The sequence below is a fragment of the Anabrus simplex genome, chromosome 12 (assembly GCF_040414725.1).
Source record: "Anabrus simplex isolate iqAnaSimp1 chromosome 12, ASM4041472v1, whole genome shotgun sequence".
Taxonomy (NCBI): domain Eukaryota; kingdom Metazoa; phylum Arthropoda; class Insecta; order Orthoptera; family Tettigoniidae; genus Anabrus; species Anabrus simplex.
This window is the reverse complement of record NC_090276.1, coordinates 9,368,607-9,386,473: the sequence shown is the minus strand read 5'-3', so window position 1 is coordinate 9,386,473 and position 17,867 is coordinate 9,368,607. Positions and strand designations below refer to the sequence as shown.

The 17,867-nt window shown below is 37.9% G+C and overlaps 1 protein-coding gene and 1 pseudogene across 1 annotated transcript in view; both read left to right on the top strand.

Moving 5' to 3' along the window:
* The first annotated feature begins 226 nt into the window (after positions 1-226).
* Positions 227-17,867, top strand: part of LOC136884491 (uncharacterized) — a 34,559-nt gene continuing 16,918 nt past the window's right edge. The window contains exons 1-3 of the mRNA XM_067156694.2: positions 227-330; positions 3,824-3,942; positions 10,813-11,006. Coding sequence (XP_067012795.2) covers positions 3,884-3,942; positions 10,813-11,006 — 253 coding nt within the window. The 5' untranslated portion in view covers positions 227-330; positions 3,824-3,883. The remainder of the gene's footprint in view (positions 331-3,823; positions 3,943-10,812; positions 11,007-17,867) is intronic.
* Positions 12,017-13,657, top strand: LOC136884373 (piggyBac transposable element-derived protein 4-like; annotated as a pseudogene).

Sequence of the window (17,867 nt, the reverse complement as noted above, 5' to 3'; positions counted from 1 at the left end):
CAAAGCATCACTATCGACAACATTTTCATACTTTTCTTTCTTTTATCCCCCTTCTCAGATTAAAGCCGGGATTTTATAGATTATCTTTCTGTTAGTAGGCTTCATGTTAAGAGGAAAATTGTCCAGCTATTAAATGTTAACTCGCCGGGCTGAGTGGCTCAGACGGTTAAGGCGCTGGCCTTCTGACCCCAACTTGGCAGGTTCGATCCTGGCTCAGTCCGGTGGTATTTGAAGGTGCTCACATACGTCAGCCTCGTGTCGGTAGATTTATTGGCACGTAAAAGAACTCCTGCGCGACTAACTTCCGGCACCTTGGCGTCTCCGAAAACCGTAAGAGTAGTTAGTGGGACGTAAAACAAAAAAACAAAAATTATTTATTATTATTATTATTATTGTCAACCGGGGTAATTCTGGGACAAAAATCAAAACTTTCAAATTCTAGGGCACTAAATCTCAAAGTAGAAAGTTGGCATTATGTTAAATTAATGTAATTTGGTACCCACAGTTCATTTCCAAGAAGAAATTTTATTAAATCTTACAACTGTTTAGCAATTCCACAAAAACTGTGTCCCAAAATTATCCCATGGTTTGGAGTAATGTTGGGACAAGCATGGGGCAAAAGAGGAACACAGTGATAATTCAATGAGAGGCAATAGTGGGATAGAGTGTATTCATATTATGTGACTGATAAAAATAAAAATTAGCCCAATATTATGCTGTTTTTCGTTAGTTAAAAAACAGGTTTGTTAACTGGTAAAAATTACTTGATACTTAAAGCAAGAATAATCACTTTTATTTCCCACCAAAATACATAACACTTGGGATAAAAAATGACTACTGTACATACATATTACCCAATTAAAATTTTGGCAAAAATTTATATTTAATATATCTGAAATAAGCAAAAACATCACTCGATATACACACACACGCCACAGGTACATAATAAAATATATGATTGGAAAAATGAATAGGCTACTGCTACAGTCTACAATATGTCAAAGTAGCCCAATCCAATGACCTAGACCCTATATTTTTTCTCCATTACATCTATGGACTCGGAAAATTTATTACGGATCCGATCCCCAATACAAACAAATTTAGGTTGTGGCAGTTTCTTTATAATATTCACATGGCTAATTAAAGTCACATCATCTTCATCTGGCCTGAATACCATATTTTGTTTGTCTGCACACTTTTAGACACATCACTTCAGAATCATTATCATCAATTACATTTTGCATAACACACACATACCTGTATTCACTGATTTTTGCTTCCTGGCTACTTCAAATTTCACCAAAACTAAATCTGACTGGTGTAAACCTAAAATACCTAATTTTGCACCTGATGTCTCCTTTTCACTGATTAAGTTACAGCTGTCTTCAGAATCACTTGATATTACAAACTCATCACTGCTTTCGCTGCTTTCCCATTCTTCCATGTCTTCCTCACTCCTTCACCTTAAAGTTTTAGGTTTTGGTCTAGCCTTCTCTTTTCCTGGTTTAGTCAATTTCTGTTTACTATATGGTGTCGTATTTATTATGTCTAAAAATTCTTCTGTTTTAAAACTAAAGTAACCTAAAAGAAGGTCCAACAACTGTCCCACAATTGCCCCGGAAATAAAAATAAGAATTTCTTTCTTAATATTGATCATACAAATACTTAGCTTTAGAGACAGTTTCTGCAATGCTTTCTTTAGATGTGGGTTAAAAATAATTACTTGTATCAACATCAGTTTTTTCAAAAATTATAAATATTTCTTACCAGAAACCCAATTTTTTAATGCTGAAAATGAGTGTAAATTTTTCGTTATTTTTCCTGCTTGTCACATGGTAATTTTTTCTAATTTAGTTATTGCCTGCCATTCAATAAACTGAAAATAATGTATTGCCACTAATAAAGCTTACAGATAATTTAATTGTAAGGAGATATGATGATGTCCCTCTTTTACCCCAACATTTTGCTGTCCGACATTTGCCCCAGTTGACCCTATTATCATCATCATCATCATCATCATCATTATTATTATTATTATTATTAAATGTTAATTCATTGCATCATATGTGTAAGGAATATCTTTCTGTTAGTAGGCTTCATGTTAAGAGGAAAATTGTCCAGCTATTAAATGCTAATTCCTTGCATCATATGTGTAAGGAATGTGCCGATATTGTTATTGACAAGTGTCTTAATGTGATGATATAATGTTTTTAAATGAGAAAAAAGACAAATCCAACCGTAAGAGTTCAGGCAGGAATGCTAAAGCTAAAAAAAGTAATGCATAAATGAAAGATCAAGCCATTTCACAGCAGCCCATTTCATATCTTGTTTATGTGTCTAATTTCAGTCTTTGAATAATAACCTTTTAAATAATTCTTCATTCATTTATCCAGAATTGCTTTAGCAACTTCGAAGTTAATATCTCAATAACACTTTCTTTCTAGACGTAATTTATTTATCCATTTCCGTATATACATTTCCATTGATATTTGAATTTAGCGAGATTTGTTCAGGTCAAGTCACTAGGAGCGCCACCGTCAAATTGTCTCCCATTTTAGCAAGGCGAAATCCGTAAGTGTCGCGTATTATCTCTACTGTATTTGCTATCAGCTATCAGCACAAAGCTTAATATGACAGTGGAGATTCCTGCGAGAAACTGGCGACATCGCTTCTGCGTTCCATCTAGCTGTTTGAGAGGCTAACTACTCTTGCTACTGCTGTCAGCTGTGTATGCCAGAAGTGTCTTATTAAATACAAATTTTGTACTTCCGATAGAAGCAGGACCGGACGTAGCCGAGCTGCTCCGAGTGGCTGCACATTGTCAGGCGCTAGACACAAGTATAGTTTTGTGCTTGTGATGAATCGCAATTTTGTGACATTGTCCCCATATTGTGCTGAAAGTCTTCTATGAATTTCTCCTCCTGGTACACCCTCAGACCACAAAAAACAGATTACGGAACGCTGTCCTTCCTTGGTGCAAACAGCGAGCGCCACGGCCATCTTTACATCTCAACAGCGCAATCTGTACTGATCTGATAACGCTGAAATCTACTGGAGATGTAGACAACAGTGCCATCTAGCGGCTGGTGAGCACACATCATCATAGAGCCAAGCTGAAGACAATTAGAACAAAATTGCAGATACATACTGACTTGCCTACGTATATAATAAATGCATAACACTTATTGTGAAACCCAGTTTTAATTTTACAATGAACATAACACCATGGTATTCACTAACTTGATAAGAAACCTTTGTGTAGTAATCGTAAATAGGTGGGACAAAATAAAAAAAATCATCAGAATTTGAACACAGGACGCAAAAGTATGAAGCTGTGATAATAGCCGCTGCACAACTGCATCAGTTGAACTTGTTACGCTGTAAAAGGCAAATAGATAATGACGGAAACTTCAACAGTAATTTTCTCGGAAATGGTCCAGTGTCTATGGATAAGGCGAAACATGTGTTCGCTTTTATCGACCCCCCCCCCCCCCTCCTTTAGTGAGCAAAGTTTCTGGGAAATTGTGTTGTATTACACTTCACAGGTTCCCCTCATAAGAAGCAAGACACATTTCTTCCAGTGGAGTGTTATCTGCAAACGCACCCATAACCCTGGCAGGAATTCTTCGCTGGATAAAGACGTATAAACTTGTTGCATCATAATGTCCTATGTCCTGAATGTTTGTTACTGGTATTGGAGCTTTCCTCTCATACCACATGAAATATTGACAGATCTTCAATCTTGATGTGGTACGGGAAGGAAGCTGGACAAACAATGAGATTGTTCAGCCTTCAAGAACTGTAAGCTTTCCATCTCTTCCAGGTAGCGCACGTTGACGCTCGTGATGATAACGGCTGGACGGCCCTATTCCACGCTGTCGACATGGAGCAGGAACAGAGCATGCAGTGGCTTATTACTTACGGAGCCAATGTCAATGCAATGTAAGACTTATCTTCACTTTATTCTTCCTCTATATACTTGTCCTTGTGATATAGACGTTCCATTATTAAAAGGCTTGTAGCATTTCAGACATTCATACTTATAAAATATCAAAACCATCTTAGTAAACAGTGCTGATGATAGTTTTTTTTTTTTTTTTTTTTTTTGGTTCGGTTTGGCCTACTAGGGACCACGGGCCTTGTCTTAACTCTTAGCTATGATCTGCTTTTTCCTGGCCCAGTTATGCTTTCCTTTTCTCGCTGTGTGCCTGCTTCCTTCCATCCGTCCACTTAGGTCTGGTGGTCCCTGTACTCTTTTTGCTTGTGAGGGACAGTGGGAAGACTCCTTGCAGGATGGCCTGTCGGTACTGAGATCGGTTCTCTATGGTCTCTAATGGGATCTGTAGTTCCTCTAGTTCTGATTTTACCGAGGTGACCCACTTGGTCTTGGAAGCCTTTCTGTCACTGTGAGGATTCTGTTGGTGAGCCTGAAGGGTTTCAGGCAGTTCATGTGCCCGTAGAAAGTCAGTCGCCTTTTCCTCATAAATGAGAGTAGTTGTTGTTGTTATTATTATTATTATTAGTGTTGTTGTTGTTGTTGTTGTTGTTGTTGTTGTTATCAATCACGAACAGTCGTATCAGCAGACTCCATAATCGATTTTCGGACTCTTAAGATCCATCATCAGTGTTAAAATTATTTAAAACATTTAAGTCCATCTTTAGGATGTTGAATTTTAATCTTTTACCTGTATATCTCTTGGATTTCTCAATCTTTTAGTTTCCAGCATTTGATTTTTGCCTGTCTTTTTCCTCCATATTTACCCCTTCTGAATTTCATCAATGTCCCCACCAATAGTCTGTCGTCACCATCAAGATTAATGCTTGGTATCACTTTCATGTCTGTCAAGCATATTCTGATGTATATAATCAATTATGGATTTCTGTTGCAAGTTCCAACTGTATCTGGTAAACTTGTGACTATCTCTTTTCTTATACCATCCAATACTACTGATCCATATATTTCTCAGACACATGTCGAATAACATCTCCCCTTCATCATTTCTGTGATCTTCTCCGTGGCTTCCTATAACTGTTTCATATCCTCCTCTGTCATTACCAACTCTAGCATTGAAGTCTCCTATAATCAGTCTTGTTAGACGTTACAGCATCCTCCAGTTTAGGGATGAACTCTTCCTCTTCATCTATTTCACAATATATTTGGGGAGCATAAACCTGGATTATATCGAGGATATTTCCTTCCATCATTAACTGAACTTCAATTATTCTGTCGCAAACAAGTACACATCGAGTACTTTGTTGGCCAGTTCTTTAGCCACTATTGTTGCAACATCATTTCTTCTTTTGTTTCTTTCTCACCACTACATTTTATATCCCCTCTGCAGCATCTTACTATCGCTCCCTTTTTTCTTCTTATTTCACTTGGTCCCATTATCGGTATGTTTCTCTCTGTCATTATGCATGTGATTTCTTGAATTCTCGCATCCTTTTCTAAGGATACTACATTAATAGTCCCAATTCTTATATTTTTGTTTCAACAGACTTGTCTATCAACGGTGCCATTTTGGCCGTCATACCTGACAGATCTACACGAAGGCTTTGCCACTTTTGGTATTGGTTTTACATTTGATCCGAGGCTCGTTTGATTGTTGAAAGCGATGTTAATACGCTACCACTGGCTTGTTGGGCCTACCGTGGATCTTTGCATTAATATTTTGTTATGCACTAGTTGGTCGGTGCCTGACATGTTTATGGTTTACCCGCCAGTACTCGGGAGGCTAATTGCAGTGGTTACCGTCTGGGCGATGTGGTCGCCACATCCCTACAGCTGCAGGCAAGAAGAAGAATAATGCATGGAGAGAATGGTTCAGAAACAGAACGGAACATAACAGACACAAATGGAAACGACCAAGCAGAGCAGCAAGGAAAGTTACAGCATTGGCTAAAAAGATGTCCGGGGAAAAATGTACGAAAGAGATAGAAGAGAATTATAAGAATGAAAAGAAAATATACTACTTATTAGGTAACAGAAGGAAGCAAAAAGGAAATACATCAAAAGTCATCAACAAAAATGGAAAACCTGTGTGGAAAGAAAAAGAAGTTTTGAAAGTACGGAAAGAATACGTCCAGAATCGATATGAAGGACAAAATGAAACAAATGAACCCAATTAAATGGATGAAAATAAAATAAATATCACCATTACAGTGGAAGGGACGAATAAATGATCAGATGAAATAGGAAGAGATCTACAAATGTCGGATATAGAAAAAGCTGTATTAGAAATGAAAAATAGCAAAGCTCCTGGAATAGATGACATCACAGTGGAAATGATGAAAGCTGCAGGACCTATTGGAATGCAGTGGCTGTATAGAATAATGAAGATAGTATGGACTGACGCAGAAATTCCTGATGATTGGACAAGGGCAGTTATTGTACCTATTTTTAAAAAAGGTAATGAGGCACTTTGTGAGAACTACAGAGGAATAGCATTACTGTGTCATTGCATGAAGATTTATGAAAAGATAACCGTACTAAAATTAAAAACAAGATAGATTCACAATTAAGAGATGGACAACAAGGATTTAGACCTGGAAGATCAACAATGCATGCCATATTTAAAGCTAGAGAAATAGTAGAAAAGAAAATGGAATATAGGAAAGACATCACAGTTGCATTCATAGATATACAAAAGGCTTATGACAAGATTAGAAGAGGAGACATGGTAAGGGCTGAATAGAATGGAACAGTCAAGAGAAATGCAATTGAAACTTAGGAACATGTGTAACAAATGTCTGAACTGTGTTATAATAGATGGCAAAAAATCAGAATGGTTTAGAACAGACAGAGGAGTTCGACAAGGAAGTGTACGTTCACCAGTGCTTTTTAATATAGTGATGGACAACATTATGAGGAAAGGGTCAACAGCAACTGATATGAGTTCTAGCATATGCAGATGATTGTAATGATGTGGAAAGAAAATGAACAACTAAATGCGTGGCAGAGGGCAATTGAAGAAGCAGGCATGTAAATAAGTTTAACGAAAAGTGAGGTAATGAAAATCAGTAGAGAAAACAAAACTATGAAGGATGTTCAGTGTAATGGAAAAATTCTTAAAGTAGTAGATGCTTTTAAATACTTAACTCGAAAAGGAAACATCAAGGTAGAAATTTTGGAGAGGATAGGAAATTGCTCAATTTTATTACTGTGTATTGGACATAATTAGAAATTGGAAAGTACCTACCAAAGAAAAAATGATTATATATAAATCATATTATTTGTCAATATTGACTTATGGATCATAATATTGGACTTGGACAAAAAAAATCTGAGTAGATTACGAGCAACGGAGATCCGCTTTCTGCGAGGGATCTTGGGTAAAACAAGGAGGGACAAGATAAGAAATGAAGCATACAAAACACTCTACAGATCAACCCTATAAAAGAAACTATGGAGAGAAATAGACTGAAATGGTTTGGCCACTTCAAAAGAATGGGACAAGAAAGATTACCAAGAAGAGCTCTGGAATGGACAGAATCTGGAAGACCAATTAGAAGACCACGAACAAGATGGAGGGATCACGTTGAAGATGACGTAAATCGGAGAGGATTACAATGGGAGATAGTGATGAATTATAGAAAGTGGGGAAAAAGAGAAGATTGGAAGAGGCTCTGTGAAGGACCTGCATAAGCAGAAACTTATCAGGAAGATGATGATTGGAGTACACCTGAGTGTATTATCAAAATGCATTAAAATAAGTTAAAATGGAGCCCTGTTGAGATCAACATAGGAAGGGCTCAATTAACAGCCTTAACACGAGCACAAGCCACATTCTTTTGTGCATTTGATGCAGCATACCGGTGTTCGTTCGAAATACTAGGCGAGCTCAGTCTTTCAGGTGATCATCATTCATGTACCGCACTTTATACACCTCCTCTTTAACAAGACCCTAGAGCACATCGTTTGGTTTGGTAAGGTCCGGGATTTGTGAAGCCACGGCATTGAGGCAGGAAAGTCTTTCTTATCCATGTCCAATCCATCGATTCTTTCAGCCATCTCTGAACACTCTGAGAATAATATTGGAGAGCACCATTGTGTTGGAATGTAATGGTATCAGCTGTTCCTCTGGCCTTTAGTTTTGGAAGCAGTCACTTGTTAAACATTTGCAGGTAGGCCCTAGTGTGCTGATTGACATAGCCAACAAAATATTATGGACCAGGCAGCTGGTTGGCTGATGGCTTTGCCCAAACCATAACATGATTTCTTGATAACATATACCTTGATTTCTTCATAAAAATATATATTTTGCCCAGAAAAACTTCATGTCTGCAAGAGCTGTGATAAATCAAACACTAACGTTATTATTTCACAATATAAAAATATTAAAGATTGCACCTGTTCAATAGTCATCTTAATCATTTTTATTTCCCCTTGTCCAGCTCCTGCCAGGTCGGGGTGTTGATGGCACTTCTCCACCATTGCCTCTCCTTCCTCCACTCGTCTTCATCTCACTGACCCGAAATTTACTCTCATTTCTTGCTGTCGAAGTCTCGAAGCAGGAAGCAGGTAGGGACCTTCTTCAGAGGCACCCCTGCCTATGTTAGTCCCAGAACACATTGACCCGGTGTGTAGCATCTGGTAAGGGTCCCAGCTCAGAGTTACGAGTGAAGACCTCAACGGAATCTACAGCGGAGAAGATGAACTTCGTAATGGTGGAGATTGCGGAACAGTACAAGTACACTATTCATCAGCAGCGTTTGTTTCCCATCAAAGGGGCAGTAGCTCTAAAATGCCTTCGGAAGTGGTGACCCCATTCTAACAATAGCCTAAAATGAGTGTTTTGATTATCCAACTAATGCCTTTTAATCTTCAAGATTAATTAGTAATCATTAGATAGTAACATATAAAAGTTTCAGATCTATTGAGCTATGAAATACACTAGAGTCCGGTTAATCCAAACTGAAATATTCAATTTTAAAAAAATTTCTCCTTATTGAAATTAAAGAACATATTATAGAATGAAGATTTACTTGCATTTTATTAGTCATATTTCACTAGAGAAACTTAATGTAAACATAATTACACATCATAAACCATCATCACCGATCGTTTATCTTTAAAAAGTCTGTTAGTTTCTTTTGCCGTTGTGATTGGAACCTACTCGAAGGTGCAGTGTTAAACCAGCGTCTCATAGACATCACATCAGTGGGCGTAGCAGCGGAGCGTTGCTTGACGTACCGTACGGCAAGTCCTAAGGCGGCCGTGGCATCTGAATGTGACACTAGTTGTTCATTGTGGTCTTCTTCGTCGTCACTCTGTTCCTCATCAACTCCAGATTCTTTCTACACCATAGCTACAATTTCTTGGTCTGTTTGTAATTGGCTTCCATCCACTCGTTAATGTAATTTTCATTGTCGTTTTCTCCTCACCAGGTTCTTAACTACCCTACTGTAATTTTATACAGCATTTTATTAACGTAACTGATAAAGAGTGGAGATTTCAAATTACAGTGTGTACTGTACTGTATTGCAGAAACTATTTTCCTCAGACGGTTGAGACGCTGGCCTTTTGACCCCAACTTGACAGGTTCGATCCTGGCTCAGTCCAATGGTATTTGAAGGTGCTTAAACATGTCAGCCTAGTGTAAGTAGATTTTCTGGCACGTAAAAGAACTGCGGGAGAAAATCCCGGCACCTAGGCGTCTCCGGAAACCATAAATGTAGTTAGCGGGGCGTAAAAAATTAACTTTATTATTAGAAAATATTTTCCGGTTAATCCGAAAATTTTGTAATCCGAACAGGCTTCGGTCCCAGTTAGTTCGGATTAACGAGACTACTGTATTTTTCAACTTGATGGTTAAAATATCTTTTGATAAATTCAATGTTGTTATTCTGGAACTACGTGCTAGTTAAAATATGTGATCAAGACACACAGTTAAAAATGTGCTGAAGTAGTATAAAAATGTACATCTTGTATTGCTCCATATGTTGCAAATTCATTAGTTCTAAAAGTAATTCTTATTATATTGACATTTTCCTTGATGTACTACTGTCAGTATGAGGTATAACCATGTCTGCTGCTTGATCTTCTTAACATATTGATGACCGGGTCTGTTAACCCTGATGACCAGATAGTTTGAACCTGCAAGGACAAAATTAGAGTGCTGTACTCAAACTCGTGTAATGGGAAAAGTATTCTAGATAATAATGACCTCCAACTTCTAAATTACAAACTGAATTATCTTTCAAGAAACCGCTGACTGTATCTATACCAACTGCGTATCACTCGTGCTATCTATACTCTACTTTTGTGTGTCTCAGTCACTACTGTATTCCAACACACAAGATTGTTGTCTACGATCTGACATAGAAGGACCAAAATCATTGTCAGCATCTCTCACATAATTAGAAATGTCTGATTCAGTGTCTCTAGGTACCAGTACTTCTGATAACCGGTCTGCACATAATTCATCACAAATATCCGTATCTGCTAGCAACTGCATGTGCTACACCATGTTGACAGCTGCACTGAAACTCCACTGAAGCTTGACATTTCTGATGTTATTTTTGTTATGAAGGTTTAAGAAAAGTAGACGATGGAGTGATAGTTACCTTACACAATGTTCCACGACTACAACGTTAAAAAAATTATAATTTCGTCAGCAGATTGTAGCAGTGATCAAGGAAACATGAGGTCCATAAAAGCAAGAATTCTCGAGGCCAGTCACCAGTGTGTTAATAGTGGACCGGGGCAGGGTCTTTGAAATATTGATGCAATGGGCCTAAGAATGAACATTTATTTAGTTGAAAGTGCTTTGTGCCTCATTCAGTGCCTTACAGTAAGTATGCTTCTGACAGGGAACCATCAACTGGACGCACCATTCTGATGTTGGCTGCCAAAAGTGCAAGAATCTCTGTTATCGAAAGACTGTTGAGACATGGAGCCGATCCCTACGCGACTTCTTGGTACGAGGAGACAGCATTGTCCATAGCCGAGAACAGCCAGAACCAGCCTGTAGCTGAGCTGCTGCGGAAAATAATCTGCATCTCAAGTAAGTACGGTGAAACTTACCCAGACAGATGCCTTTACATGGACACTCTCTGAGGACACCAGTTACATTTTACCAGGGGCGATTCCACCTTGAGCATACATGGTCACGTGTCCCTGCATCAAAGTTTTTTTGTAGACATGGTATAGACATTTTTGGGCTTATGCCTTGTCAAGGAACCTACGGTATCCTCTGTCATAAGAGGCGACTAAAAAAGTCGACGAAGGGATGATTTAATAAGGACCATGAAACTATTTGTGATTAGTAACATCACGTGGGTAATACCATGGGTTGCCTTTACTTGCGAGTAGTACCACTATGTTTGGTACTCAATAGGTTTGTGATTAGTAGCAGCAGAGAGTGGTTTACTGTGGGTTTACAGTACCTGTGATTAGTACCCACCATATGAGAAACACCATTGGTCTGTGTTACCTGTGTGTATTACATTACCTGTGAGTAGTACCAGAATGTGAGGAACACAGTAAGTCTTCGTTACTCATGATTAGTACCGCTACATGAAAAATACCATGGCTAGCGATAAGTACCATTAACCCTTTGGCTTTCAAGGTAACGATCTATCGGTACCCACGGGTCCTGCGAAAACTGTCAGGGTAACGATCCGTCGTTACCCGCCTTTATTATAATTATTTCATTATTTACGCGCCAAATAGCATTTTTTTTGCACGGAATAAGAAGAGTACAGTTTTATCTCACGTTATACTCCGCAGGAACTGCCGGCTAACAGTATTTATCGTTATTCTTGAGGTCTGAAATATGTGCTCACTGGAGTTCCGTGTCTTGTTTACATCGTGGTTGGCGGCAAACTTGCGTTCATTTCTCTCTGTTTTCATTCGTGATTATATAGTGAAATTAGGCTGTATCGTAGGCAATATATTTAGTTTACTTGTTAGTTCATTATTGAAATAGTTTTCGTAGGTAATTAGGTGCATAGTGATAGTGAAGTGTAAGATATAGTTCATTTAGGTTAGGCCTAGTTATTTATCGCACGCGACATGGCGAAGAGAGTTCATTTAGCTGACGATGATACCACTGAATATCTTGCCAATTATTCAAGTGATGGTGATATTTCTCTGTCCGAATCGGAAAGTGTAGACGATGATGATGATAATAATCCAGCACCTCCAAACAGTGATGTTAGTGTGGATAGAGATTTGTAGGACGAAGATTATCGCGATATCTTAGCCCCGGAACAGCCCATCCCACTCCCTCATCAGTATCAGGAAGTGACAGGACCTAAGCATAAGCCACCATCAAATTCTGCTCCTATTTCATATTTCAATTTGTTTTTTACCTCCTTTCTTTTAAATCTGATGGTCTCAGAAACCAATCACTATGCCCATTAATTCCTGAACAAAAATAAGGACAAGCTATCTCCACAACTTCGTAAATGGAAGGGCGTAACCCTAATTGAGATGAGAGGTTTTCTGGCTTGCATTCTGAATATGGGGATAAACAGGAAAACTACCAGTGCCTCATACTGGTCAACCTTCTCATCCCAGTCAACTCCATGGTTTGCAAACATGTTTTCATTCCATAGGTTTCAACATATTTTCAGGTTTTTTTCATTTAGTGAACAGTGAAAAGTGTGCTCCACCAGGTGATCTAACCTATGATCCCTGTATTCTATTTCAGCCTTTACTTGACCATGCCAATAACATATTTCGGCACCACTACACTCCTCACGAGGAACTGAGTATTGATGAAAGTCGGGTGGGGACAAAGAACAGGACATGCCTAATGCAATATCTGCCCAATAAACATCATCATAGATGGGGAATAAAATTCTGGATGCTCTGTGATTCAGTTTCAAACTACTGCTTGGGATTCTTCACCTACCGCGGAGCCAGGTCTCAAGAAGACAAGGACAATATTGCTAAGTGCGGACTGGGGTACACTGTGGTCATGAGACTATTGAAATTAGGGAACTACTTACAGAAAGGACACCATGTGTTTGTGGACAATTTTTTTATGTCTGTTCCACTTGTAAAGGACCTTTTCAAGTTTCAAGAAAGTATCTGCCTAAGAGTTGTAAAAGGAAGTTTGGAATAGGTGAAACTTTGTATTGTCGTTCTGGGCCTGTCTTGGCCTGTGCCTACAGGGAAAAGAAATCACAAAGGGCACCTGTTATTCTTCTCTCCAGTAAGGCAACAGCTAACTCTAAGGAAGTAGAAATTAAGAGGGGGAACACCGTAAAGCTTGTGAAAAAACCGGAAGTGATCCACAGCTACAATAGATTCATGGGGGGCATTGATACCTCTGATATGATGTATGCCTACCTAGATGAGCGCAGAATTGTTCGATATTGGAAAAAGGTGGCATTTTATATCATCGCCAGAATGGTCCTCAATTCTTACATTCTATATAAAGAACATGCAAGAGGTCAAGGAAAACGGAAATCTAGGCTACGCTTTATTGTAGAGATCATTGAACATTTAGGGGGTGAGTGGTTGCAAACAAAGAATGCTTCAGCGAATGATCCTAGAGGGCCACCAGGTGTGAGAAAACTGCCTGATAGGAGGGAGTCCAGGTGCTGTGTCTGTACTTCAGAGGGGAGGAAGCGGAGATCCAGAACCATTTGTACGAGGTGTAGCAAGGGACTACACAGAGTGTGTTACCCAAAACACAAGTGTTAATAGGTCAGTGGTACATCACATCACATAACTGAGAAAATATGGTCTCAGGAACAAACAGTTTTTAAAGTGTTAATAGGGCCTACAGACAGAATCAATTGAGAAAATTTGGTTAAAATTAATTTCCTAATGAAATTTAGGTTTTCCAATATTTTTACTTTTTTCACATTCAAACAAGACGGTATAGATGTCCAACACATTATCAGTGATAATAAGTGATTCATTTTCTATAGGTCAACTGAATTGCATGGTAATATCTTCATTGGTGAGTCTTTTATATCTGATTTAAGAAATGTGTGTTTTATGCAAAAATGGCTGACATTTTTCAGTGTTACATCACTTTAAACATTTTAATCTATCCTTGGATGTAATGGACATAGAATCGTGATATTTACCATGATAGTAAACAATAATATAGCCTTCCTACTGACATGAATAACAAACTCGGATTGTGAATACTATTTCCTAGAATTACTTCCAAACTTTCAAAATCTGAAATTTATAACTTTGCTTCTATATTTATTATTTTTTAACATTAAACGCTTTTGGTTTAGGGAAATGACTTACATGCAGTGATACTAAGTGATGTATATTCTATAAGTGTGCCAACTTTCATGTTGATATCTTCATTGGTGTGCCTTCAATGCAATTTTAAAAGAAGTGTATGCATAGTGTGCTAAATATGGCTGTCAGTTTTCACACATCCATCAGCTGAGAGCTTGAAAGCGAAAGGGTTAAGAGAGGCCGTTGACGTGGATTTTGGACCCCTTTAGACAAGTATCATCGACTCAGGAATGTGCTTTGGAAGCTGTCCCTTAGTCAGTAAGATAGTTTCTGGGAAAGTGGGGCATTGCAGCTCGGATCCACTGATTGTTTTAAGTTCATAATTATTTTTCACTGTCGTCCTTATGAATTCTAGCCAGTGGATTGATTTTGGAATTATTTTTAACTTTCATTATTGTGAGTCGGATCCTGTGATTATTTTAAATTCATATTCATCTGTTCATTCTTCATCATCACATTTTGAATTCTGGTCAGTGGATGAATTTGACTTTAAAATTTTCATTGCCCCATTTCGTACCATTAGGAGCCGATGACCATCAATCAATCACTACTGATCTGCATTTAGGACATTCTCCCAAGTGGCAGATTCCCTATCTGTTGTTTTCCTAACCTTTTCTTAAATCATTGCAAAGTAATTGGAAATTTATTGAACATCCCCGTTGGTAAGTTATTCCAATCCCTGACTCCCCTTCCTATAAATGAATATTTGCCCCAATTTGTCCTCTTGAATTTCAACTTTATCTTCATATTGTGATCTTTCCTACTTTTAAAGACACCACTCAAACTTATCCGTCTACTGATGTCATTCCACGCCATCTCCCTACTCACAGCTCGGAACATACTGTTATTAAATAACACTAGTATATTTTTCCTTACCCACCTATTCAATACAATACAATACAATACAATACAATCTTAAAAATTAGGACTTTGTCCTTATCAAAATTGTTAACATAAAATTAATACATTGGATGATACATGTTTTGCCTATCAATAGTAGGCATCAGCCACATTTTACCTTAGGAATAGATTAGGTACCGGATTGGAAATTACTTATGAATAGCCTACTATTAAAAAGTAAATATGTCTTGTAAAATGGATTAAACAACTATTACAATCTAAAATGTAGTATCCTATTACTTAATATTTGTGTTAATATTTCAGTCTAAAAGCATGACAGTTATTTGAGAATTATGACATAGGTGGTTGATTCTTGATATTAAAAGATATACGGTATCAGATTCCAATTGATTGTCAAATGGCATTGTTGTTAAAAACTTGAAAGTTGAGCATTGGTAATAGTCCTTGGTTTTTGAAGTTGATAATTATTGATTTTCATTTAAATGCTTATAAATTTTGAAGAATTTTCATATGGCGTGGTTCCTTTTTGTTAAAATATTAATTAGAATGCTCGTGTCATAGGCTATATTGGAGTTTATGTAGATGTGAGCGTGCTAGTCGAAAGGGAATGTTGTTGTAGTAAAAGTTGTTGTCAGTCAGTGGGTAGCCAAGTGAGTGTTGAAATTCTGTAATGAAAGAGTTATTTTAAAATTCAATGAAGAATCATAATTGGAATTAGGGAGTTAAATAGTGGAAGTTAAATGAAAAGTGTTGACACTTGCCTCTTCGACCGCTGCAATGTTAACTTTTGTTGAGAGCTTTAGGGCAACTGGCTGTCGCCGAGCTCTTACTTCGCGTGTTGTATTTGTGGAGTCTTGGTGGAGGGGGTTGAGCTTGAGAAGGCGTGGCTAAGGGCTTATTCGTTGCGCGTGAGGGGGAGTTGCCAGCAGTGGGAGAAGGGGAGAGGGGTGGTGTGTGTGGGAGTGTTTGCTGACTTGGTGCTAAATATTTTCACTATTCTGAAGGAATGGTTTTTGTTCTAGAATTGGAATCTGTTCATAAAGAGAACTTTCGTTATCTATTCCTTCATTTAAGTTTTTGTCTTTAAGTTGTTGATCTAGGAAGATGTATAAGTTTTCATATTCCGTCATGAGCTTACCTTTTGCAATTCTTTTTAAGATTTGTAAATCCCGATCTATTGTAGTAAATTTGTGGCCTGTCCCCTTCGTGTGGTTACTCATCACAGAGAACTTATTATGTTTTTGGGCGTTATAATGTTCTGCATATCTAGTTGGGAAACAGCGGCCACTTTGGCCAACATAAGATACATTACATACAAAGCATCTGAGTCTATATATCCCTGAGCTTGAATATTTATTATTAGTTGAATTGACTTGAGTTATGATTAAAAAATACATTTCGATTTATATTCTGTATGGTGTAAGCAATTTTTACCTCATGTTTTTTTAAAGGATTGGTAATTTGATGGATTTTTGGGTTGGTGAATGTGAAATTTGTGAATTTTGGTTTGTTGTGTTTTATTGGAGAAAGGTTTGTGGTTTATTGTAATATATTTTAATATCAAGAATCAACCACCTATGTCATACGAGGGCTATGCCGAGAGTTTTTAGCAGAGTGGGAGAAAAAAATTTTATTTGCGAAACATCAATTACAGCTTTTCAAAATACTCTCCATTAGCACATATACATTTTTCCATTCTCTGAAACCACTTAGAAAACGTTTCAGTCCAAGCTTCTTTCGGGATGTCGCTTAGTGCACTCCCGTATGCTGCAATGGCAGCAATGGCTGCAATGGAATGGTCTTAAGGGGCCCATAGACGTGCAATATTATTGCACAAAATGGATTGTACAATATATTGTTAGCTGCCTATAGACGTACAATATTATTGCACAAAAATCGAGTTTGTGCAATAAATAGAATCGTATGGAGATAATATTGATAGTTGTGCAGTAGGGCACTCTGTCCCTGTCATCAACAGAGAACACCTTGCCAGTGGTCCTAAACAATTTCCCAACATTTGACATAAGGTATTAGACTTTGCAGGTGACTGCAGTTGTATTTGTTAGTTCATTAAGTATTGCATTCTATCAATATTGCTACTACTTTTACCTCAGCCGTTGTAGGTGGAGGAAAGGCAGCAAGTAGTATTGCCATGTAAATGTCATCATGGTTACATGAGGTAACTGGCTGAGAACATTCACAGACCCTAGTAATCATCATCATTATCATCATCATCATTTCTTCGTTCCATTAAGCCAGGTGCGGTTGTGTACGAGCCTCCTCCAGTTTGTCCTATCCATCCACAGATGCTGCGACGCCAGTTCACATCTCTAATTTCAAGGTCCTTCATTATCTGTTTTTCCCAAACATCACAAGGTCTTCCTCTTTGTCTCTTCCCAGGAACGTTGTGGTCAAAGTATGTTCGAGGAGTCCTGTGAGGGACCATTCTTTTCATGTGACCATACCATTGCAATCTCTTCACTTCTAGAGTGTCCAGCAAGCTTCTTTCCAATCCAAGCTGTAGTTGGATATCCACATTCCTTATTTTATCCATTTTTGTTTTTCGTAGACAAGAATGGAGGAACTTCATTTCTGTTGCCTGAAGACGACTCTTTGTTGGTCCAGTAAGTGTTGCTGCTTCCTGGCCATACATTAATATACAGTAGGTACTAGATATATTTTGTACAAGCTGATCTTGGAAACTAACGGAAATATTTCATCCCAAATTATTTGACGTACAGCGTGATAGAATTTAGAAGATTTATGTATTCTGTTGCTAATCTCTTGA